At 36.6% G+C, this 26154-nt stretch overlaps 1 protein-coding gene across 2 annotated transcripts in view; it reads right to left on the bottom strand.

The window, feature by feature from the left end:
- opcml (opioid binding protein/cell adhesion molecule-like) overlaps window positions 1–20949 on the bottom strand; it is a 575316-nt gene extending 554367 nt beyond the window's left edge. Inside the window, exon 1 of one of the 2 annotated variants that reach the window (XM_012966745.3) lies at window positions 20720–20949. In XM_012966745.3, the coding sequence (XP_012822199.1) occupies window positions 20720–20807 (88 nt within the window). In that variant the 5' untranslated portion in view covers window positions 20808–20949. 2 annotated transcript variants of the gene reach the window in all.
- Between the last annotated feature and the right edge of the window lie 5205 nt (window positions 20950–26154).

The raw sequence follows: 26154 nt of genomic DNA, 5'->3' as shown, positions 1-26154 counted from the left end.
TCATTAGAGCAGATCACATGCACATAAATACAAACTAAAAAAAAAGCTGTGCTAGAAGGGATGTCGGGGTTTATACCCAAAGGTGATATATTCTCAGACTAATAGCAAGCCAAGTTTTAAAACTGCCATTTTTTACTCTCTTCATCAACCTACATCTACTGTAAAATCACATAATGTACTGCAAGATAAAAGCAAAACATGCAAATACTATATGTAACCATTTGGAATCCACTGGTTAGCTTTTTGATTAAATTTAATGGACAGGTTTCAGACACATTTATTTGTTCATTTGTACAATACATATCACTTTAATGTTTCATCCATTTGGTCACTATATTAACAATACATATGGTAATCTATTCTTGTATAGAAGAACACCGAATCATTGAAGCTATGAAGAAGTCACATTGCCAGTTCCCACCTTTAACACATCCATTGACATGAAGTGGTTTTGCACCCACCGATTATGTACCCACCAATTTTACTGATACATATAGTAAACATGACAACCCTTTTATTGTTTACTAAACTGCAGCTTTAACTTTGATCTGCCTGTGTTTTTCCCTGAATATTATAATATTCCTTGTGGTTTTTATACAAAATATCAAATATCACATATGCATAATACATATATAATATACGGTATGTATATATATATATACAGGTATATATATAAAATATACAGAGGAATCATGGTAATGCAGATGTCCCACCTTGTCCTATAAACTACAATAGCTTTGTAGTATAAGATATCTTACTGTTTGCTGCCCTATCTTCTAGTTTAACAAGAAAGACACAAATGCAGGAAAACAATTTATCCTACTCTGTAACACCCACCCTTTTTTTTCTCTAAAACATTTTACGTGACATTCTCAGGGAAATCTTCCACTGACAGATGGAAACAGCAAATCGATAAGATCAAATGAGTCTGTGTGGTGTATCTTGCCAGATCAGATCATCCTTTTGTTTGAATGAAATTTGCATCCCTTATGAATAAAAAATACCATTTCTCATAATTTCTCAATACCGTTTCAAGCCCCTTGAAGAAAAAGGCAGACAGAATGAATAAAAAACTGGTAGAAAAACTGGCATTTTATTTCTGTTTTATGGACAAAACATACAGTATTTGGTATAAACCAATGCTCACAGAAGTAGTCCAAGAATATGTTTTTCTAACCATTATATAATTTTGTTGGGTAAAAAAAAAATTCTATTATGTTAGAATGTTAGAGTTATATTCTTTCACATCAAGATAAGATTTCATTCGTAATAGCTATATATGGGTAAAAAAGTATTTTACATTATTCTCTTCATCAACATGAAAATATGAAAAATTAGAAGGGTGCAATTAAATATCATTAAAAATAATTTTCGATTTAGGTTTTCACTTTTTAGAACAACTAAAATACATTCAAATTATAGAACAAAAGGATATTATCAAAGGTAGTACATTATTTTTTCCACCCTAGAACAGCATGATGACAGCTGGAACAGTTCTATGTAAAATAAGACTATGCACTTGCAAGCAATAAATATTGTTATAAAGAAGGCAATAAGAACTTGGTACTTTAAACCTGGTAATTTAAAAAAAAAATCACAATGCATTCATATAGAGAAATTTTTATATTTGTAATGAACTTTTTCAGAAATATTGAAGTTTTAGGCATTTGCCAAGTTTATAATAAAAAAATGAAATACTTTTTTATGTATGTATATATGTAATGTATGTAGAACTTAAAGGGCTAGTTTACCTTTTAATTAACTTTTAGTATTATGTAGACAATAATATTCTTAGACTTGTTACTGTCTTGATTTTTTTATATTTTGGGGTTTGTGAATTATTTAGCTTATAGTTCAGCTCTATGGTTTGGAATATCTGGTTTCTAATGTCCAAATTACTTTAGCAACTAGACTAGGTTTGAACAAGAGACTGAAATATAAATAGAAAAGGGTCTGAATAAAAATATAAAAAATAAAAAGTGACAATGACAATAAAATTATAGCCTCAGAGAGCAATTTTTGCAGCAGCTGGAGTTAATGACTCACAGCTGAAGAAGGCAAATAAATAAAAAAAAATATATAAAAAAAATAAAAACAATTTTAAAAGTTGCTAATAATAGGCCATTCTATTTCATACCAAAAGTGTTTTGTCAAACATCTTATTTGAGGTCTATAAGTTTGAAAGGAAAAATAGTAAAGCAATTAGGGTCGGAGTACAAAAGTTCAGTCTCGGCAACCAACACATAACCTGTGCCTCATCATTGCCTAAAATGATTTAGCAAATTAGTATGGCCAAATATTATTGCATTCTAGTAGAAAGTAAAATAAATGATCATGAATTAAGCAGGAAACAAAGCAATCAGTCAGTGAATCACTTTACAGGTATAAGATTTAAGCAGATATAACAAAAACTGAGCATTTTTTGTTTGTTTTCTTGAAAAAAATGTTCGATTGTGTCTAAATACTAAAAATTCGTATTTTTTCTATGTTTTAGAACTGTGCGTATTTTTTGTGACCTTTTGGAGTCCTATGGGAGGCTTCCAAAATCATGCATTGAAGGTACAGGTATCGGACCCCTTATCCGGAAACCCGTTATCCAGAAAGCTCCGAATTACGGAATGCCCGTCTCCCATAGACTCCATTTTAATCAAATAATTCAGAATTTTAAAACTGATTTCCTTTTTCTATGTAGAAATAAAACAGAACCTTGTAATTGATTCCAAATAAGATATAATTAATCCTTATTGGATGCAAAACAATTCTATTGGGTTTAATTAATGTTTTATTGATTTTTTAGTAGACTTAAGGTATTGAGATCCAAATTACGGAAAGATCCCTTATCCGGAATACCCTTGGTCCCGAGCATTCTGGATAATGGGTCCTATACCTGTACAAAGTCAGAAAGGTTTTCGCGCCGTTTACGATCGTTCGGATGCAAAATTTTCGCAACTTTCGGATCGTACCACGATATTTTCGTACAAGCACAACACGACTTTTCGCAAACTTAACGCACAGCGGAAATTTTCGTATTTGATGTTAATTGTCACAAATCGTACTTGTAATTTGCACTTTAATGAATTGGCCCCTAAGTTGTATACCAAGGAATGCCACGTCAATAACCTGTGGTAAATGGTACACAATGGGAATCCATTATGAAGTGCTAATATTTCGCTGGCTAGGATTTCCACAATATGTAGAAGGTCTTTTGATCTGTTGTTGCAAATTTGAAATCTCTAGTAGCGGGTCCCTACTACTTAAAGTAATGTAACAATATATGTCTCTCCATATAAAACAGCTCATATGTAAAACTCTGCAATACAACAGTAGTATAATTGCCCATTTATTTCTGGAACAAACTCAAATACAACTAAGGTATAAATTCAACATCTTGTACCCTGTGTTGCCTGCAAAAGTGTAGTTCTGCAAGTTCAAAGGCATTCAACAGGCCTTCTGCACCAGTTTAAATATGAATATTCTGCTGAAAGAAACTTGGCTCATGCATGTAATTCACATATATAAATAATCAAGAGCTTAAAGCAAAGTATTTGGCTGTGAGTGATTTGATTCAAGTGCTGCTTTACAGGTTTAACCAGGGAAGGGGTTAACAGGATAATGTTCTGGCAAACCAACAAGCTTCTTTATCCTCACAGCTAAACAAATGCGCATCTGGCATAGAGATTCCCAGAGGCACAGATGTAAGAAGAAATGGCAGAGTGAGGGCTTAATGGATAATTAATACTACATATTTATACAGTGTTGGCAGTGTACACAATTCCATACAAAGGTACCACACACTAGATTCAGGGATTCCTAAACTGATTAAAAGAAAGATTAAATTTGGACAGTACCAACAGCTGATGTTGTATCTCAAACACCTGAGTAATTATACACAGAAAATTATCATCTTTATGTGTTAATCTTCTTTTTTACTGATCTACTCAGCCCATCTTTTCTTAAATCTAAATGATTTTTACTAGCTGATAAATCTTAACATTACTTCTAGTAACAAGGTTAAGGGGCAGATTTACTAATCCACGAATCCGAATCCCGAATGGAAAAAATCGGATTGGAAATGAACATTTTGTGACTTTTTCGTATTTTTTGTGATTTTTTCGTTGCTGTCGCGACTTTTTTGCGAATTGTCACAACTTTTTCGTAGCCTTTACGACTTTCGCGAATTGTCGCGACTTTTTCGTATTGAGCAATTGTAAACAGCGGAAAAACCAATCCGAATATTTCGCAACGCCGACAAAAAAGTTGCGGAAAATATACGGTAAAGTCGTAACGGCGACGAAAAAGTTGCGCAAAATACAAAAAAATTGCGCCGCCGACGAAAAAATCACAAAAATACTGATCATTACGAAAAAAACGCATTCGGACGTTCGTGGATTAGTAAATGTGCCCCTAAATGTTGTCTTCAGCTAAAGGTTTAGCTGTTATGGATAGTAGGGATAATAATAGATACTTGAATACATAAAAAATTGCAATACAATGAGTTTGTGTCCACGTGGTTTTATACGTAGTTAATCCTGCCAAACTAATTTAATTTCAATTTAGAAAGAGGTGAGCAGGAACCTAGACTATGGGATGGCAGTGGATGTGTTCTACTTAAATGGAGCATTTACTTTTTTTTTTAATTGCTTTTATTTTTCATTTTCAAGAAGAAAAAAAAACAAGACAAACAAAACTCCACAGATTAAGAAGAGGCTAGAAAAGGTAAGAAGAAAAGAGAAGGAGGAAGAAATAGGCATTGTCATTCAATATGTCAGTTCTTAAGTGTCATATAGTCCTAGCAGTGGTTCTCCTTTGATCTCTAGCCATGGTTGTCACAGTCTATCGAATTTAGCTGGGCACCCTCCAGCCAAGTACTGTATGGGGCACATTTACTAATCCACGAACGTCCGAAAAGCGTTTTTTTCGTAATGATCGGTATTTTGAGGTTTTTTTTCATAAATTGACGCAACTTTTTCGTAGCCGTTATGACTTTTTCATAAATTGACGCAACTTTTTCGTAGCGTTACGACTTGCGCGAATTGTTGCAACTTTTTCGTAGCCGTCGCACAGAGTACGAAAGTTTTGGATTCATTCAAGCTTCAGTATCGTGACTTTCCTTGGGCCAGGTTGGAGCTGCAGAGTGCCATTGAGTCCTATGGGAGGCTTCCAAAATCATGCAAGTCTGAAAGTTTTGCCCGCTGTTTACGAGCGCTCAATACGAAAAAGTCGCGACAATATACGAGCAAATCGTAACAGCTACGAAAAAGTCGCGACAATTCGCGCAAGTCATAATGGCTACGAAAAAGTCGTGACAATTTAGGAAAAAGTCGTAACGGTGACAAAAAAAATCGCAAAAAATACGAAAAAAAGTCGCAAAATGTTCGTTTCCAATACAAATTTTTCCCATTCGGATTCGTGGATTAGTAAATGTGCCCCTATGTCAATTCAATAAAAGGTAGGGTCCCGTTGACCAGCTTGATCCACTGTTTGTTTTTTGGGGGTTGACTTTGCAGAGCGATTTAAAGGAGAAGGATTAGTGCAAGCTAAAACGCTATATTTATTCTGCAGAAAGCTTTACCATACCTGAGTAAACAGCCCTAGAAGCTCCCTCCCATTGTTTAAGATAGCAGCTGTCATTTTAGCTTGGTCTCGGTAGCTTCTGTGCTGTAGCTCTAGCTGCTCGTAGCTTAGATAACAATTTCTGATGAAAGGGGGAGCAAATTCTTATAAATTCTTATGGGAGGGGGGAGCAGGAGAAGGAAGAGAGGAGAGAGCTGCACAGACTTGGCCCTGGAATTAAGGATTTTTCTGAGAGAGGAAATTGATACCAAAGAACATGTGTACACAAAGGAAGACAAGAAATCCTGTGTTTCTTTTCACAGCTTTTCTGTGAGTGTTTATGGTTGTATAGATACATAGCACTTTCTGATAAAGCTCACTTAGTTTTTACCTTTCCTTCTCCTTTACCTAACATGGAAAACTAGTCAACTGGGAAGTGAGGCTCAATATTCATAAGTTTACTTTGGTAAAATAACATAAATGTGAGTTATACACTAAATGGTAGTGTGCTGGGAATTTTTGTGAATGGCCTGTGTAATTCTAGGTAGTGCCAAGTAAAATCTACAATAAGTATCAATATTGATATTTGTAGGTTATATATATGAGTGCATAGATAGTGCAGTATAGCTATGTGTATATATAGCCACTGGGGTTCATTTGGAGGGGTTGAACTTGATGGTCTTTTTTCAACCCAACTATGTAATTCAGTAACTACTAAAGCTAATAAAGGGCATTAGCTCAAAGAATGAAAACATAACTCAGTTTGAGTATCCAGTGCAGTTTTGTGCTCCAGTCCTTAAAAAGGACATTAATGTGAAGTAATGCTCCATTCTTACCTGCCTTTTCACTTAATAGTTCTGAGCTTGCTGAAATGGATGCCTAAAAATACAGTTTCCTTCGTTCTTGATCGCCAATCATCTTTATGTTATTACTTCCAGGAACATTTTCTACAAACTTTTAGTGTTAAATTCTGATTAGATGCCTGCCTGAAACTGAAATTGGTACATTTCTAGCAGTCACTTGATCTGAACACTCAGTTCCATTGGAAGATATATATATATTTAAATTTTGGCATCTACTACTGTCCAACACACTGTATGTTTCTGTGATGTTGGCAAAGTGTTTTCATGCAAGTGTGAACCTAGTACATTAGGAGATAGTCCTCCATCTAATGGGAGTACAACAACAGGTTTACCACAAAGTGACAGGCCAGTTGTCATCCATAGGTGATTTGCAAAAACAAGTTTACCCTATATTTTCATAACTCATGAACTATGTGGTATTAGGCTAACATAGGTTCCTACAGACTTTTCATTGGACTTTTAGACATTTTGCTACAGACATGGTATTTTGGTATTTAAACCTATTTTGTGTTCCACGTATTATCATATTTCATTTTTTAAATGTATAGCAATCAAAGGTGGGAAAAAGATACTTTGTAATAAAAGTTATAAATTAAAAAAACTTCATCAACAAGAAAAATGCATTTTTCAATGTATTATTCTTCATTTGACATTTATTACAATGCACATTTTTTGTACATAGAGTACTTAAAGGCCTGCTTTGAAGACTTGTATTACATTGCCCCTTTTGACAGCCACTGTTCTACCTTAAAGGATCATGGTGGTTAAAACACATTGACCTATTGTCCTAATAATGCACCATTTGACTGGTAGCAGACATAGCCTTAATTCGATTTCTTTGTGCAATCGATGAAAAAATGCTTAATTTTTTTGAAGATTTTTCTAAAATAAAAATGCAGCAGTAAAAGTGCATCTAAGTGCATATACATATATACACAGAAAAGGAAACTGGGATTTTGATTGTTTTAAATATATAAATAAAATGATAAATGTAAAAGCAGTGTATTATTATTGTTGTGTTGTCTTTGCTCTGATGGGAATGGAAACAAACATATTTCTCATTTCAGCCCAATGAAAATGTGAAAATGAATCTCTCTCTATCTGGTTTATTTGTAAAAACTAAGCTGTGTTTGGCTTCCAGTGAATTCTTTGTTTGGCATTTTATTATAGGATGAGTCAAAGACAAGGGTCATAAGGACTTTCTTCCTTTTATTGTATCAGTCACTCACAGGGATGTAATTATGAAAGTTCAAATCTGCCTCTAAACAACAAAATCACCCTTTTGGGTATGTATAATATGTGAGGGTCTGTGGTAGATGTATTTCTCTGTCACCTGCAATTTTCCATAGTTCACAACCCTTATTGTCAGAATGTGAAATACATAAAACCTTGATGAGAAATGTACTAATGTACTAAAAATGATCTATGGCAAAGCTCATGGGGGAACTGTACCAGTTGTGGTTATGTCAAGTACCAAGAACTACATTTAAAAAGATTGTGCAGTTTTCTTGCACCAAAGCTAAAACTGTCATAAGAGAATGTAAATTCATTATTCTATTACCTGTATGAGACAGCAGACCAAATATCTTTCTAAGTTCAAACACAAACTTCTTATTAACACCTTTTTCTGCTTGTTTAAAACGCTCACTTGTGTCACTAGAAGTCACCAAGGAGTTCTGACTTGTATAAAAAGCAAAGGACGTCTAAATCTCCAGATTATGTATAATATTACTGTACCTTACAGCAGGAAGTACTTTTCTCAAGAACCCTTCAGATGTAATACTAATAACATTATAACAATATTATGTTGTTTTTTTTATAGTGACCATGTATTATTATTATGTAAGGAATAATAGTATGTAAAAGTGCTGTCTATCCTCTAGCCCACGAGCTAATGCAGACCTGCCATTGCCACTCCCTGCATCTTAATTAAACTAACATCCTATGGTAGAAGTAATCCTATAACAATTGTAGGTGCATATTTCTGATTGAAAAGGGGGTATCATGAATGAGATATTCCTGTGTTTTAATATTTAGAATTTTCTTTCAGGAGAGAACCATAAGAATTTCTTTTAGATGTTTGTTATTATTGCTGCATCCCTATTGCCTTTGCAAATCTTAGCTTCTACACTGCTGTCCAAGGCACAGCTCTTCTGCAGGCAGAACTAGAGCACTATCTTTTTTCAGCCTGTCATTCCTCAGATGCAAACAATCCCTGCTGCTGTGTGTGCTTTATGGCTAAACCTCACACCTATATATGGTAGGTTGATCTGTAGTTCTGAGCTGCTTATGGAACCAAGGTTTGCTTTTATCTGCCATTCTCTCTGCTACATGCCCTTGCCCCTTCATTCAGCACCACCCTCTACCTGAGGCTTTACTTCACGTCACAACTTTTAACCTTGTGGCTGCACACAGTCCTCACCACTTCATTTACTAGTGCTTCCATGTATCCTGCCTTGCTGACATATAACAGTAAATATAGTAGGTGTGGACTCCTAGCAACCAGTTCATTGCAGACTGTAAAGTGCTGCGGTTATGCTATTTATGGCATTGTACTACTCTTACTTAGGACACTGCTTTTATCTTTAGCACAGTGCTAATGTGTTACTTGTCAAAGGCCTGGTAAATGGCAACCAGAAGAACATGCATTACATCAGACTCTTTCTCTCTGATCAGCCCTAACTAAATAGGTAGAGGAGAAGGTATTGTAGCTAACCGTAACTCTCAAATGTTATATTAAATGAAATACAGAATTTCATTATACCATGAACAATACATTTATGGAACATCCTATTAAATAGCAAAATATATCTTCTTGTATGAACACTGAAGTAACTAAATCCAGTTACATAAGAGTTTTAATCAATGTACTCAATTCCTCATCTGAGGAAGGTTTAATCTCACCAACACTATGCTCCCTCAATCTTATGGATACACAAGTACCTATACTACATGAGTATTGTCTGGGAATTACTAGTCTACATAATTTTTCCTAGGTAGAGCACAGAGTTGCTCTTGCTAACACTTGCTGCCTCACACTCATTCAGTATGTTTTATCAGGGAGACAGTAATGCAAAAGAAAGGAATTCCAAAATCAGAAAACAAAATGTATCATAGCACATAATTTACAATCATAAACATAGTATGAGTAATATATAATAACAGATAGGGGTAGAGTTGTCAAAATGTGAGTTTAGAGCTTAGTACATAAAAACTTACCCATATTTATCAATGGGTGAAAGTTAGAACTCGCCATTTGATAAATATGCTCCTAAAAATCCCATATGAATGAATAGAATGTGGGTAAGTTTTTATGTATTAAGCTTTAAACACACAATTTGATAAATCTGCCCTATAGAATAGATAGTAATTAGTGATGAGAGAATCTGTTTCGTTCATCGAAAAATTTGTGAAAATCTTTTGCAAGATTCGCAAAACAGTGGAAATTTGCGAAACGGTGAAAAAAAATTTGTTGTGCATGTAATTTTTATGGCGTGCAACGATTTTGTGTCATTTTTTTTATGTGTACAACAATTTTTTTAGACGGGCGACAATTTTTTGTTGTGCAGTGAATTTTTCCATGGCAAATTTTGTTGCCCATTTCATGAAACAATCCACCAATGCGGAAATGTGGAAATTCAACGCAAATCCATGCCTGGCAAATTATTTTGCCTATCACTAATAATAATATAAAGGCACACAAAACAACACTAAATACAAATGTTATACTCATAGTATTATTGTTATAAATTGAAAATCATTTTGTAATGATACATATTTGTGCAGTTGTATATAAATTTAATAAAGTCAGAAGCCATTAAATGAAGCCACTTGTAAAGCACCTTTGCTAGGGTGAAGTATGTGTCCAAATTAATAATAAAAATATTTACTTCCACCATAATTTTGATATCATATGTTAATTTGCTCTTTATTACGTTCTTAAGGAGACCGGGCACCAATGCTGCATGGTTCATTGTATGTATATATGTATATTTTTATTTATATAGTGCTACTTATTTATTTAGCAGCACTATACAGCAGAACAATAAATTAATAGAACAAATAAGGGGTGATTACAATAATAAATACAAAGTGCATTCACATTAAAGATTACATATGTTAAAGAGCCAAGAGGAAGGAAGTCCCTGCCCCGTAGTTTACAATCTAAGTGGGAGAGTAACTTAAAGACACAAATAGGAGAATATTGTGGGGCATATTTATGATGCTGTGTAAAAAAACGGCAAGAAAATTCACCACACATCGCCAGGCTTCCCGTGTAAAAACTGGCATAAAATCGGCGTAATTGTTTTACAAGTTTTTCTTCTGCCAGAACTTACATAAAATAACAAATCTGGTGTTCAGATGACAATCTTCTCTGTTTATTTTACACAGCTTTTTATGCCGTTTTTTCAGCAAATTTGTTTTATACAGCATAATAAATATGCCCCATAATGTTGCAGATTACAGTGGGTAACACTGCAATATAAACAGGCCAAGATTTGTGGGAAAGTCAGAAATGCCCAAGCCTAGGGCGGCAAATTTTTCAGGGTGACATTACATCTAGTTGCATCTGTAATTTTTAGTTCCTATAGACACCTAGAGCATTCTGCAGTATGCGGGTGTTTGTAGAAACTAGGGAGGCAGTCAGAAGGAGCCTTTAATATGCATGTGCACATGCACTCTGCGGGGGGGGGGGGTTGGGGCAGGCGGGCTTGAGGCAGCCAGCCTAGGAGTGTGCTGTCTTTTCTGGTGGCAACCCTTATAGGTGATAAGTTAAAAATACTGTAAGGCAGTGCTATCCAACAGGTAGCCCTCTGTGGCCCTCTGTGGCCCCCACCTGTCTGCCTGATTTGATGGCTTACCTCTGTGCAAACTTTAAAGGGTATCAGTACTTAGATTAACTGGCCCCCTGCATGGTTCTCACCCCAGATTCAGGATGTAATCCCCTGTGTTGTTCACACCTTTTTAGTCCCTGCATTGTTCACCTCCTGCAATGTTCACACCTCAGGCTCAGACTGCAATAACCCACATTGTTTACCTCTTCACACCGCAGACAGTGTATGTACTGCCTGGCCTATGCTGCCTGTGTGTATGGTACACAGAGTCAGCATAGGGTAGGCATAGTATGGCATATAGGCAGCATAGGGCAGGCAGAGTATGGCACACACAGGCAGTAATAGCCTTTAAATACCCCCGCAGTAAGGACCAAGCATTTGGGGGTTTTCTGCACTACCACCATTGTGATAAAATGGATGTGGTTTAAAAAGGGGGAGTGGTCAAAACTGGCATTCATTAGTGGCCCTCCACCATGTATGCTAAAGAAATACCGTCCCTCTGCACCGCAGAAGTTGGACAGCACCGCTGTAGGGGAAAACTGTGTGACTAATTTAAAGCTAAATCTTTATATGTCTTTCTCTAGTTATGTGTTACACACTTATAAGCAGAAACAGTTTAATGTAATGTAATAGAGGAGCAGAGAATTTTTTCTTATTTAGTAAGACCTAATAAACTGACCCAATAATCAATCCTGAAATATATCTTGAGCCAGGTACACTTCCAAGTTTTGCCTGTGACAGATGAAAAGAACAATGCTTTAAGTTACCCTACCCTTCAACAAAAAAATTTGGAGCCTGTCAGTTTCTGATAATAGCTTCATTGGATTTATGAATGTGTGACATATTTTCTTGCAACTGACAACTTTTCTTGAGTAGTCAAAACAGACTTAAAAGTTGGTTTAATACACTAAAAAGTACAATCTATGTATAAGAATTTAGGGAAAGGGGTATTTGACAGCTTTTTGTGCTATTTTTCATTTTAATGAAACAACCTTACAGTATAAAGACCCTAAAGTAAGCATGCATGTGAATATCCTGAATACTCCAATATTCTAAATTCTTATAAGCCATAACCTATTAAACTTTCTTTATCAGTTAACTGGGAAAATTACAGTATCTTTACTTCTTCAAAGTAAATATATCACCTCTACAAAATATATATTACGGTACCTTTCAATGTGCAGTGCGTTGTTTAAATTTATAACTAGAATGGGGCTTAGAGGGAGTGATTAACTCAAAAGCTAATTTCTGTCACTGAGTCACCATATAGAAGCTAATGGATCTAGTCCAGATTTTCAATCATATTTTCATAAGTTATTTCAAAATGAGAGGGAAGTGGGTGACTTGAAATTACAGCAAAGCAGATGTCTAGTAATTACATTAAATCTGCTAATATATGAAATAAAAAAAACACTTCACACTTAAGCCTGTTTTCAAAAGCATTGAAAATGAGGAAACAATGCCTCCAATCTGTGCAGAATAATTAGGCTGTCATTGGAGGGGGGCAATATAGGCTGTTGTATGGGGTCCATCAAACATCAGGCCTGGTGGGCCTGGGCAGTTTTTTTTATGCAACAACATCTGGGTCATCCACTCCTATACAGGCAAGACAGTCTCTCAGTCCTACTGGTATATGGTTATGGGTGGGTCCAGCCATAACATCCCATATATTAAAGTGCATTCACTGTAACATGCTTCATATACAGTACAGTAAATATAAAGTGAAATACAAATTGCAGTTAATATACTAATAAACTCTAGCAATATAATTTGAGATCAGTGAAAACATATAAAAAAACCCATATTGATTTATTACTATTTACAATTGTAATGAATATTAAATAAGTTTTTTACTTAGTGATAACATAAAATAAAACACATGTTGCTCCTGACTGTTGATCTGTTACACTTTCCTAAACATGAAGCATCAGTTCTAAAAGGATCAATCCATGTTCCCTGTTCTCACTAGCTTATTCCAAGCTCTTATAATTGTATCCACTCTCCAACCCAGAGGGCAGAGGGTTGAGATAAATAGCCATTTTCCTAAGCTCAATAAAGATAGATCATTCACACTGTATCTGCAGAAAGGCCTTTGCATGATATACTGCGTTGACTTCTTTAGTCACCTTTAGAGAAATAACTGTTTGGAGGAAGAAAATGTTGCTGAGGCATAATTTGCCCTTAAGAAGAATGTGTACAGCTTTGTGAAGGGAGAACTAACCCCTTCAAAATTAATACAGCTAGAAATAGTACAGTATATTTTCTATACTGAACTTATTGCACCTGCCTAAAGGTTTAGCATCTCTATAGTATTAATGATGCAGGCCTTTAAAGTTGATATAAACAAGAACAAGAGGTCCTCTGCTCTTACCCATTATCTATCTATCTATCTATCTATCTATCTATATATATATATATATATATTGGCCTGATACATTTTAAAAATGACTTAAATAAAGAATCTTGATTTTTATTTTTAAAGGTTTCTGGAGCGCACCTGTTTTTTCTTGATTTTATGGATTGTATATATATATATATATATATAGAGAGAGAGAGAGAGAGAGAGAGAGACAGGACATTAAGACATTGCGTGCATTAAGCTGCCAAAAAAGCCCTTCCCCTTTAAATAAAACAGCAATTGTTTGTCCATATATTGCAATATACTTCAAGCTGGCCAACTACATCAAAGTCATCCCTGGTCTGGCCAGTCCTGTACACACTTTCAGCTCCCACCCTTCCCTGCTACAGTTGGGTAATACCAGTGGTGGATGGTTAAAAGGCAGCCATTTGGGGGTAACCTTAAAGAAAGCAAGTTGCAGGTAAAACCCTACATATACTGTATAATGAAGCAGAAGAATTCTTAATGAGTCAGATGAAATGAGTGTAGGACTTGTCAGACCAGGTATAACTTTGACCTAGTTGTCCTGCTTAAAATATTTATCAATATATGGACAAACAACCCCTGTTTTGTTTACAGAGGAGGGCATTTCTTGGTATCAATTATAATGGTTATTTAATGTACAGTTTTTAACAGAATGTATTAATATTGTATTACCACAAAAATAAATAAATAAATAAATAAATATCAAAGAAGAAAGTAATACAATAATTGGCAACATTTGCAAGTTGTTTCCAGGGACACTTTGTGAGGTTTCATGCCACATGAATATTACACACCATATGTTTCATGCAAAATGGCCATGTAATCATTATAGTAATGCAGTTGTGGTCTCAGTAATACCTATAGGTAAGAACAGTGAAAGTCAGTTTAAAAAAATAAATACATTTAAACTGATAAGGACATGTTTCTAGGAAAATCCATAAAAATGTTTCGTTATTACTAAAGACTTGCAGCACCTAAATATTTCTGGACAAAGGCCTCCCATAGCCTCCCCCAGCCTAGCAATACTTACAGGAGCCAACACTACATGGCCTATAGAAGGATCAGGTAAGTATCACTGGGATAGGGAAGGATTTGGGGTGGCTTTTGGCCTCCCAGTTCTTTAGTAATACTGACATGTTGTCAGTGTTACTAAACGTGTCTGAATTGCTTTAATGTTATTTGTCCAAAAGACAGTAAGTTAATACATACTGCTTAATCCAGAAACCACTATAAACTAAAAGCAGAAATATGTTATTCTTTCTAAAACTGATACAGATTTGTGAATTCAGTTTTTTGTGTTATGGGCTTGAGAATAAATTAAATGTTTGTGTTTAGGGAATTATATACACACTTCTTTTCAATATAAAACAACTGCTTTTCAAGATGCTAATATATAGTATGTTTCCTTTAGAATTTCTTAATTGGAGCTTTATTATCGATCATCCATTACATTAATCATCTTTATGAAAATTGATATTGTAAACTTATTTCAAGAGATTAATCGGTGTTGTTTAATAACATATGTACCAGTTTTGTTACCCTTACATGCACAATCTCTATCTGCTAGCACAGATAATAATATACCTAAACATAATGTATACTACTAATCCTAAATAGTTTTTACAAGATGTAATTAGGGATGCACTCATAATTCACTCAATGAGGCACCTGCTCAGAGAGCTTACTTAATTTTAAACTTTTGTAAAAGGAAACTGTCTGGCAAGACTTGAAATAAAGGTCCCCATACACGGGCTGACTATAGCTGCCGATATCGGTCCCTTGGACCAATTCGGCAGCTAATCGGCCCGTGTATGGGCAGAACAGAGTGGCCTGGCCGACCGATATCTGGCCTGAAATTGGCCAGATCTCGATCGGCCAGCTTAGAAAATCCAGTCGGATCGGGGACTGCATCGGCTCATTGATGCGGTCCCCGAACCGACTGCCCCATAACCACAGATGTAATCCGATCATTTGGCCCAAGTTACTTGCTACCCGATATCGCCCACCCGTAGGTGGGGATATCGGGTGAAGATCCGCTCGCTTGGCGACATCGCCAAGCGAGCAGATCTTATAGTGTATGGGCACCTTAAGTCAGTCAATTCATCTGAATCTTGATATGACGCATCTATATTATATTTACATCAGTTAATGCTCTTATTTCCAAAGTCTACCCATACCCATAATCTACATGTACATAAATTATAATCTAGTCATGAAATGCGTATCTTTCATGATTAAATCTAGTCATAAATGTCTGCTATTCTCTCCATTTTACTATTACTAGCACTTACTGTACACTTGAGCAAATAATGGGTAACCTACCTAAGATAAGAGACAGATAACAATAGCTGAATGTGACATCCTACCCCCTAAAACCATCTTGTCTGTAAAGAATGAAATGCCCCACTATGGGCAATGGAAGCCTTAAAAGTCTGTGCATTTCTGAGGCACTGAATATCTTTGCACTGATTTGCTTTCCTAATAAAAAAGGCTCTAAGGATTTTATAGTAGGCACAGATAATATTAACCACTCTCTAGAGATTCGCAAAATGCCATTTCAGGATACCAGACTGCAAGTGCTTCGAATTCTTAAATGGGCCAGGCTTTGGGCTTCTTTAATAACTCAGTTCGCAAAATCAGCATTTAAGTAAGAACCAGTCCAGTATAAAAAAGACTAGCTGTAGCACTCTAAAATGCATTACAACAGTCAGTGCTCATTTGGAAAAGTTGGATGTGCAGGGAAGCAACTGTACCACAATGGCCTTAATTACATTACATTACAGCTTGCTCAATACAAAATAGAGTACACAGAATCATACTTATTCGAGGCAAAACCTAATACAGGCTGTAGGTCTGTTATCTGTAAATGTAATGTCATGCAGCAATTTTGTGCTAAAAAGTTACTAACAGCCAAGAATGATTGCATGGAATCTCATAAAATACAGCAGTGCAAAGAGGCCACAGTATAGCTAATTAAGAACAAATCACTTCCAGAATCAGAATAATTTCAGCCATTTCAGTCCAAATCATCTGAAACATTTCTAGATAGCTTCATTCCCAAATACCACATTTGCTTCTTATACATTCACTGCTGTAAAGAAGAAGGCTTGTTAGGTTTGAGTACTGTAGTTCATTACAGGCCCTTCCTGCAATAAAAACTGTACTCATGCTTATAATAAGCCAATAAATTACAGAGGTTCATGTCTATGTTTTTCTTCACCTACCTTATATTCCGCAGACTGATAGTTTGATGAGTACAAACATAAGTGTCGGCCCCATAAATAGAATAGCATACATAGATAACATTATTTCACGGTAGAGCAGTTTAACTGGACAATCCACTTCATTAAGAATGTACAGGAGAAATAGAATTAGCCTTGAATGTATCTCTCTTCACATACTGTATCTGATATAATAGGAGTTAACACATACCATACATGCATTATACAAAATGAAACGTTTATGAGATATTTATATGCACCATTTATTGATATTCAGACATTAATTTTGTAAGAATTCCTTACAACACTAAAACACTAAACATAACATAGACTGACTTGCCCAGAGATGTGTAACACAGCACAAAATATCATTATAAATGAGGACATAATACAGCACTGTAGTTATTTATTGTCAGGTATTTAATAAAGCTAACTAGCAAATAAGTACTAATTACTAAAATGAGCAATATGTTGCACAGTTAATAAAAAAAGCAAAAGTTCTAAACATCATACAGCTGCACTGATAGAAGCAAAATTATTAAACCAGTAAACATATACTGTATATTATAAAGTATACACAATTCGTCATACAGCGCCACTGGTTTATAGTAGCTATCCACAACACTCTAGTAAAATTGTGTATACATAAAAGACAGCATACACAGGATTTTTACAAAATCATAAATCTGGAGATTTATTATTACCTCAATGTTTCAGACATACACAGGCAGGGACCCTCATCAGAAGTGTTAGTAAAGAGTTGATTTATTTACCCCTGTGTTAAAATCCTGTAAATGCCATCTTATGAGTATTTTGTATACAACTTTAAAATCTGTTAATGTTGGGTACTATGTACTCCATGGTGAATTAGGAAGTCTGGCGCGCCCAACTCAACTGAGTGGTCAAGCACATATATCAGGGATAACAAAACTTTGGTAAAACTTTAGTCACTGACTGCTATTAAACTTTATCTTCCAGGATACCACTGACAGCCACTACAAATCCCCTACACCTTTCCAGCCCATGTAACAATCAGATAATGATTGATTGTAATTCTTGATGTAGTGTACATACCAAAACAACAGTTACACTTTTTGGCCTTTGGACTTTTATCTATGATATCCTTTCCCTTGCCCTGACAGTTTCCTTTCATCCAGAATCTTACACAGTCTTATACCCAATATCCCACTTATGTTACTATGTTTATATTTCAAGTGTCCCTGAAAAGTTTTAGGTGATAAAAATGGTCAACAAAGACGAAAACCCTGGACGACCGGTGCAGCAATGGGTATGCAGAATATGAGAACACAACTGGATAAATCAGAATGCTCATAGAACAATGTGATTTAAACTACTGTAAACTGAATGAGCTCAGCTGATAGAAATCACAGATACACTAAATAATTACATGAAAAACACGAGGGGCATATGAGAGGGGATTTATTGCTTTGCTATGTGTTGCTGCCCTCTAGCACAGGAAGGGTTAAGCTAAAATCATGAAAGAGGATTTATGCAAAATCACCTGGAATAAAATTAAGGTATCTGAAAATTGGTAATAAAGTCATAGCTAGATTCAATGCACAGCATTTGCTTATCTATGTACCCAATAAAGAATAACTAGATTAACTGGCATATAAGGAAAGCATGTGAAAGAAAATTGGTAAAGGTTAGCAGTTATAAAAGATATGTATAGAGAATAGATAGGAGACATTAAAGTGAGTGGGTGAGAAGAAAGGATTGAGACAGCTTAAATAAGTAATTAAATATAAAGCTGGCTGAAAAGCAAACTAAAAGAAATAAAAAAATGTTCAGATACAAAGATGCAAGCAATGTAATTTAGTAGCGTAAAGTGTAAATTCAGGTGGTTAACAGTGTAAGAGTAAGAAAGTATTTGAGAAGATGGTGGAAATGGATACTGGAAATGTAATTTAGCAAAACTATTTCAATGCTATTTACATTAATTAAGGACCCTGTATGCATCGAGTATTATATATGGAGGAAGGTGATGACTTCAATTTTAAACTGTATGGTACAGAATATGGACATAGAATTTATAAGGTCACTGGTTAAAATTAAAGTAAAACAAAAATGAAAGTTGACAGCAGTTGAAGAAATTTGGGGAAAAGCTTATTGTGGTGACCAAGTCCTGCTGCAGGATAAAGTGGAGTAGTGAAAGACAGTTCTGTTGGATAACATTGAAAAATAATGTGACATTAACAAATCAAATAAATCAGTGATGCATGGTTGAACTGTGGGTTAAAAAATTTATATTTCATAGAATATTATTTGTTAAGGCATACAAAAAATGTTGCGTATTATTAAACCTAATGTGGAATGATGAACTGCAGCATTACTGAGATATAGGAAACATTTAGGCCCAGCATGGCACAGAGAGTAGAGAAGCAAGGTGTATAAGCACTGGGACTGAAGAAGGTGATGTGCTATAATAAACAATTTGAGAAAAAAAAATAGTGATACTACAAAGAAAATAAAGGCTGGGGGTAAGATAAGTGAGAATGAGAAGTTAAGGTAGAGAATAGAGATGAGAAACTGTGGAAGATCTGGGGCTAGATAAAGAGTATTTGGGTACAAGAGAAAATAAAGAACCAGTAACTGAGAGCTGGAGATAGTGATTAAGGAATACTTGCGTGCATATAGGAGTAGAAGAATAAAAGGCGATGGGTTGGGTATAGATAGCAAGGCACTCATGGGTGCAAAGAAATAATAAGAAAAGTGCTGTCAGTCAGGGCTAAGAATAATGAATACATGGATAGAAGGGATAAGAATGGAAAAAGGACTGAAGTGCTGGTGATAAAGTGGAAGGGTATTTGAATGCAAAGCAGAGTTGTGAGTGCAGGTGGCAAAGAGGAAAGAGAACTTCTTTAGTACAAGAAATTCTGGAGTTTGAGAAAATGGAACAGTTAATATCAATAATTAGTGATAAGCAAATTTTTTCACCAGGCATGGATTCGCAACGAATTTTCGCATGTCGCCAGTGGCGAATTGCGTGGCGAAACTTCAGTGAAAATTCACTGCTGAAAAATTCAGCGAGCAGGCAACAAAAAATTGCACGACATATGCTTTTCACGAATTTTTAGCTGTTTTGCAAATTTGCTTTACGTTTCATGAATTTTATTGCGAAACAGATTTGCTCATCACTATCAATAATTTTTACAGTGGGTTTTGTGAATTGCTGAAGGTTATAGAAGAACTGGTTCTATTGGGGCAGTACTGGGGATAGAGAGGGAGGAGTACTTGAGTGCAAGGTAATGTAGACGGAGAGTTGAAGTGCCCAGGAAAGGGTGCAAAGGGGTATACAGGTAAAAAGGTTAAATTGCTGGTGACCAGAAAAGGGTACTTGGCTTTAAAGAAACAATAGGAGAAATAATGGGAGAGCTGAAGCACAGAAGTGGGTATTAAAGTCCCTACAACAAAGAGGAAGATTTAGTTGGATACTTGTCTATAAGGAAAGAGACAGGAGTGTGAGGAAGTTGTGGGGTCTGAGAAAAAAAGAGTCTAACGTGCTGTCTGTAGAAGGAAATGGGCGCTTGGGGCAAGGGATGCATAAGAGGCAAGGCACCAGGGATGGTGAAGGTAATGCGCTTGTACCCAAGGTGGGTTAAAAAGAGAAGAAAAAGCTAGATGCCCGCTTAATAAGGGAGGTGATAGTGAGGGCGGAGAGTAGCGACAAGAGGGTAGAGGTGCAGCGCATGATTATCACAATGACTGAAAGGTGAGACGCAGGATGATTGGAAAGGTGGAGAGAGGAGGTGCAATGTGCAGCTGCAAGAAGACAGACGGAATGACGAGGTGCATAGTAATGTCAGCCTCAGGAGGTTCAGTTGGTGGCTGCCTGGAGTGTACCTGTGATGGAGAGCAGGACAGTGAGCGCCGCGCCGAACATCCAGCACACATGGTGGTACAGGTGAGCAGCAGCGGGAACCCCCCACATGGCGTCTGCTTAGAGGTAAGAAAGAAGCTGCGGGCTCGGTGCAAAGCTGCGGGCTCTTCCACACACACACGCACTGACACTCCGCGCTCTGCTCACTCTCTCCCAGCAGCAGAGCCCGCCCGCCTCGCTGCCATTGGCTGAAATCTGCTGGGGAACACAGACACCTGTCACTGCTCTGCAGCCTGCCACACGGGCACTTGGGGCACAGTACTCCCGGGAAGGCAGGGGAACAGCAAGCAGTATGAGGTCCCCCCCCCCCCGGATGTATGCTGCTCAGAGACAACGATAACCTTGGAAACCTTTGGTAGTGTTGCTGAAGTGAAGGGGGGGGGGGGGGAGCTTTACAGTACTCACTAACCAGAGTCACAGAGAGTTTGGGTCAACTAATGTCTGAAAGGGGTAGCAAGCCACAGAAGGGCATGCAAGTAAAGGTGGGTAAAAGGGTCGCCAAAAACCACCTTCTGCCCCAACCTCCCTAAGAACCAATTCCAGTGGCCACAAAAAAAAGTCATGTGGAATGGAAACTTCAATGTGTTTTGTAAATTTTTTTGTTTGGTGAAACAGAACAGATTCATTCATTTCTGTGCAGGAAAATGAGAGAGCCCATGTATGGCCATATGTATGGAGAGGATGGCCTTCCTCTGAGTTAATGCTGTTTACCTGCTTGAGGTTTATGCACTTCTCATTAACACTTCCATGTAATGTTTGCTATATTGCTTGAATGATGTGTCAATTTTGCCTCAATTTGTATTCACATTTTTTCTGGGACTGTTTATTCCAGGGGCGCTGCTACCATGAACTGGCCTCAGGCGGCAGCGCCCCCAAAGTTACCAGGGGCGGCAAAAAGCAAAAAAATCTGCCAATGGCGAAACGCAGAGATTCGCTGTGAATCTATGCCTGCATAGGCGGAGGGTGACTTTTTTGTTTGGGGCGGCTAAAGATGGGCCATACATAGACTGACCTAAAGCTAATGTGAGACTTAGGGGCTGATTTACTAACCCACGAATCCGACCCGAATTGGAAAAGTTCCGACTTGAAAACGAACATTTTGCGACTTTTTCGTATTTGTTGCAATTTTTTCGGAGTCTTTACGAATTTTTCGTTACCAATACGATTTTTGCGTAAAAACGCGAGTTTTCCGTAGCCATTACGAAAGTTGCGTAAAAAGTTGCGCTTTTTTCGTAGCGTTAAAAGTTACGCGAAAAGTTGCGCCTTTTTCGTAGCGTTAAAACTTAAAAGGTGCAAAGTTTCGCGTAAGTTTTAACGCTACGAAAAAAGCGCAACTTTTTGCGCAAGTTTTAACGCTACGAAAAATCGCCAGATTTTACGCAACTTTCATAATGGCTACGAAAAACTCGCATTTTTACGCAAAAATCGTATTGGTAACGAAAAATTCGTAAGGAAGCCGAAAAAAATCGCAAAAAATACGAAAAAATCGCAAAATACCGATCATTACGAAAAAAACGCAATCGGACTCATTTCGACCCGTTCGTGGGTTAGTAAATGTGCCCCTTAGTGGATTAGCTGCTGGTGTAAAAAATTAACCTCCCAACTACCTCTTGTCATTCCCACTGACTTCCAAGGATTCTGTACAAATGTGCGGGGGGGAGTGCTTTTTTTTACCCTAAAATGCTTAGGATGTAAAAGTATCCATGCATGCACTTCTGTGAGGGGATCTGCAAACATTTGTATTTATGATCAGTTAGGTTAAAGGGGTAGTTCACCTTTAAATTCACTTTTATTTTTAATGGATTTTCAGTTATTTAGCTTTTTGTTCAGCAGCTCTCCATTTGGTAATTTAGCAGCTATCTGGTTGCTAGGGTCTTATTTACCCTAGCAACCAGGTAGTGGTTTAAACAAGAGATGGGAATATGAACAGTTAAGGGGCCTACATGGAAAAATAAGTAATAAAAATGATGATAATAATAAAATTGTAGCCTCGCAGAGCAATAATTTTTGGCCCCCATTTGAAATCTGGAAAGAGGCAGAAGAGAAAGGCAAATTATTCAAGAAAAAAAATTAATTGGCAGTAAAATGCCTAAATGACTTCTTCTCCTTTTTAATGAGCTGGAGAGAGTGCAGAGACGTGCAACTAAGCTGTTAAAGGGGATGAGAGATTTAAACTATGAGGATAGACTGTCAAGTTTGGGGTTGTTTTCTCTGGAAAAAGGCACTTGCGAGGGGACATGATTACTCTGTACATTAAAGTACATTAGAGGGGATTATAGGCAGATAGGAGATGTTCTTTTTTTCCCACAAAAACAACCAGCGCCCCAGAGGTCACCCCTTTAGATTAGAGGAACGGAGCTTCCATTTGAAGCAGCGTAGGTGGTTTTTCAAGGTGAGGGCAGTGAGGTTGTGGAATGCCCTTCCTAGTGATGTGGTAATGGCAGATTCTGTTAATGCCTTTAAAAGGGGCCTGGATGAGTTCTCGAACAAGCATAGTATCCAAGGCTATTGTGATACTAAAATCTACAATTAGTATTGAAGTTAGTATATATGGCTTATGTGTGTTAGTGTATAGATAGGTCAGTATAGGTTTGTGTGTGCTTGGTTTACTTGGAAGGGTTGAACTTTTTTTTAAACCCTATGTAACTATGTAAAAATAACTGAATTATGAGAGTTTTATTACAGAAGTGTAGACCAGCAGGACAAGAAAGTGCAACCGTACATTAATGGACAATGAATCTGGTGTACAGTCAAGGTGTCTCTCAGTATTACCTATGTATTATAAGGGATAATGTACCCCCTCCTGTATATTATAAAGATGTTAAAAGTTCCTGAGGAATTTTGTGACCACATAAAGGTACAAGGCTGTAGGCTGTTATGCAGGTCACAGAACTGATCTGTATAATTTATGTATTAGAAAGGATAATAATACCAGGAGCAGTGACCTGGTATTTACTGAGCCGGCCGGTAAGTTGGGGCCTATAATGCAGTATAATTGTTAAATAGTAAGAAATTAGTCTGGGGTGCAGGGCTACTAATGACAAGCTAGGGCTGAGACACAATCATTAGTTACTGTTGCAGTCAGTAAGACCCTACAGTTTTTTTTTTTTTCTCTACAGTTTTTTAGACACAAACCTACAATCATTGTTCAAACTCACCTTATGTTTATAACATTCATATTTTATCAACATGAGGGAATCTATAATGTGCATTTGTTTTCTCTTATACTGTTAACTGAAGGGTAGTGATGAGCAAATCTGTCCTGTTTCACTGAAAACTTTGAAAAGATTCACAAAACAAAAAATGATAGTGAGTGTTCTGTCCTGTCACTCTGTGGCCATACAGGGTTTCCCTTCTGCCTCATGGACACTGACTTTTAACTCAAAATACTCTATGTAGAGGTCTTGGGGCTCCTAATGCACCCTTAAATCCTGAAACTGGGAAGTATACACAGCTTGTGTTATGTACACCATCTTTCCCCTCTATGTTGTTGTTGTTGTAGTTAGTCAATATATACAAGTTTTTTTGTTTAATAACCTTTTTTCTTTTTTTCCCATGTGCAGCTGCCAATTTGTGTAGAAAAGATAATTCAAAAGAATGTTGCTGATATGGTAAGAATTTATATGCCCAAGAACAGATTTAATAATGACATTTTGCCTGTGAGCTAGGCTTGAACTTTGTACTGATATCTGCTTCTCTTTTCCCCTAGAGTGGCTTCCTTTGCAGACTGCTGAATGAGGAAGGTCAATGTTTGGTCCTTAATTCTCCCTTACTAAATTTTCTTTTTTTTTCCCAGATCCTGACGCCCAATGACATCTTTCAGCCTGTGCAGAATTTTCTTTTGGATATAATTTTTGTCAGTGTTCAAAAAGGCAAATATATCTAAGTAAGGCATCTTGCTTTTTTTACTGTATGTCACATGCATACGTGACATTACCAGCAATAATTCCTTATGAATGTATATATGTATCTTTTCCAACAGCTGAACAATAGAGGGCAGATATAAACAGGATCAGGATAGAGCTCAAGTTTATGGATGTTATGTGTATGGCTCTTCTGCTTGATTTTCTGCAATTTTTAAACTTTATCCCCTATGCCTGATGATATTTTTTTCAGAATAAAAGCAAACATTTAGTTTTCCATTAAAGGACCCATGGAATGAAATGCTAGAGGTGCTGATAAATAGGAAATACCTGATTTTTTTCCCTTTGTGCATGTAGCTGCAGATTATTTGGTGCAGGACTGGCAAAGAGTAGAGAAACAATTCACTGTGGGATAGAGGGAGAGGGTAGCTTCTCTACAAAGTAGGTAAAACTGATTCTCCTGTAATAACAATGCACAGAGCTAAAATCAGGCTATAAGATTCCCTACTCAACTGTATACCTTGAAGAACTTCTGTAATAGACCAAGACCTGCAAACAGGAACATTGCCTTGTGCGATGGAGGGAAAGGAAATAAGATTTAACAATAATTTTTTGTGATGAATAGAGCAGAATAAAGAAATGATAACATTAAAATTACCCAATCAGTAAAAGCAAAAACAAAATATTTGGAGAATACCCTTTTTTACTGGCATTTCATTTATATTATCCTGTTTGATTATTCAATTGCCTAGACAAGGGGAACACTAACTACTTCTGTTTGATTCACATGGATAGAACCAGGCAGAAGGGAAGAAGGTACCACACTCTTCCATTAGGAGGGTTTGCTTGCTGCCTTTATCTTGGCTTGGATATTGACTGTCCTATTTGGTGCCTGCCCACACCTTGGCTAGCTATGACTCCAATCCAACAAAATGATTGCAAGTGATATACCCTTCTTTTTGTAAGGTATGCTTGCTGTCAGTCTGTGCAAGTACCTTGGTCTGAATACCCAGTGCCTTTTTTGCCTCAAGCATTAATTTATTAGCGGTAAGAAAAAAACAACCCCTGGTAACTTTAAGAGCCAAAGTTCTGGTTTTTTTCTGTAACAGAAATTTAGCTGTGTAGATGGTGCAATCATGCTCTCTGAAATAATGTCTCTACTCAGGGACCCAGATGACCAAAGGTCTAATTATTTAGTAAGAGAGTTAACCCTTGGCTACTTAGTAGTATGGGGCCCTGAAATTCTTGATGGTGGCCTTCCTAATGACACCATTCCACACTATATCCTTCTTTTAGACATGACGTGCATGGTCTTTGAACCCCTACACTGCCAATATCATGATACATATACCCAAATATAGCAATTTTATCCCCATATTACTACTGCCTGATGCACTGAAGTAACTTAAACCTGTATACTGTATCACTTTATATAGTGGGTAGATACTGTATGTCAGTGGTCTTAGTATTTTACAATAGGAGTTTCATTATTAACTATATCAGGGCTATAAAGCTGGAGGCCTGCGGGCTGGATG

This window comes from Xenopus tropicalis, chromosome 7 (assembly GCF_000004195.4).
Source record: "Xenopus tropicalis strain Nigerian chromosome 7, UCB_Xtro_10.0, whole genome shotgun sequence".
NCBI lineage: Eukaryota > Metazoa > Chordata > Amphibia > Anura > Pipidae > Xenopus > Xenopus tropicalis.
Note: the sequence above shows the minus strand (reverse complement) of the source record. Positions and strands in the feature narration are given on the sequence as shown.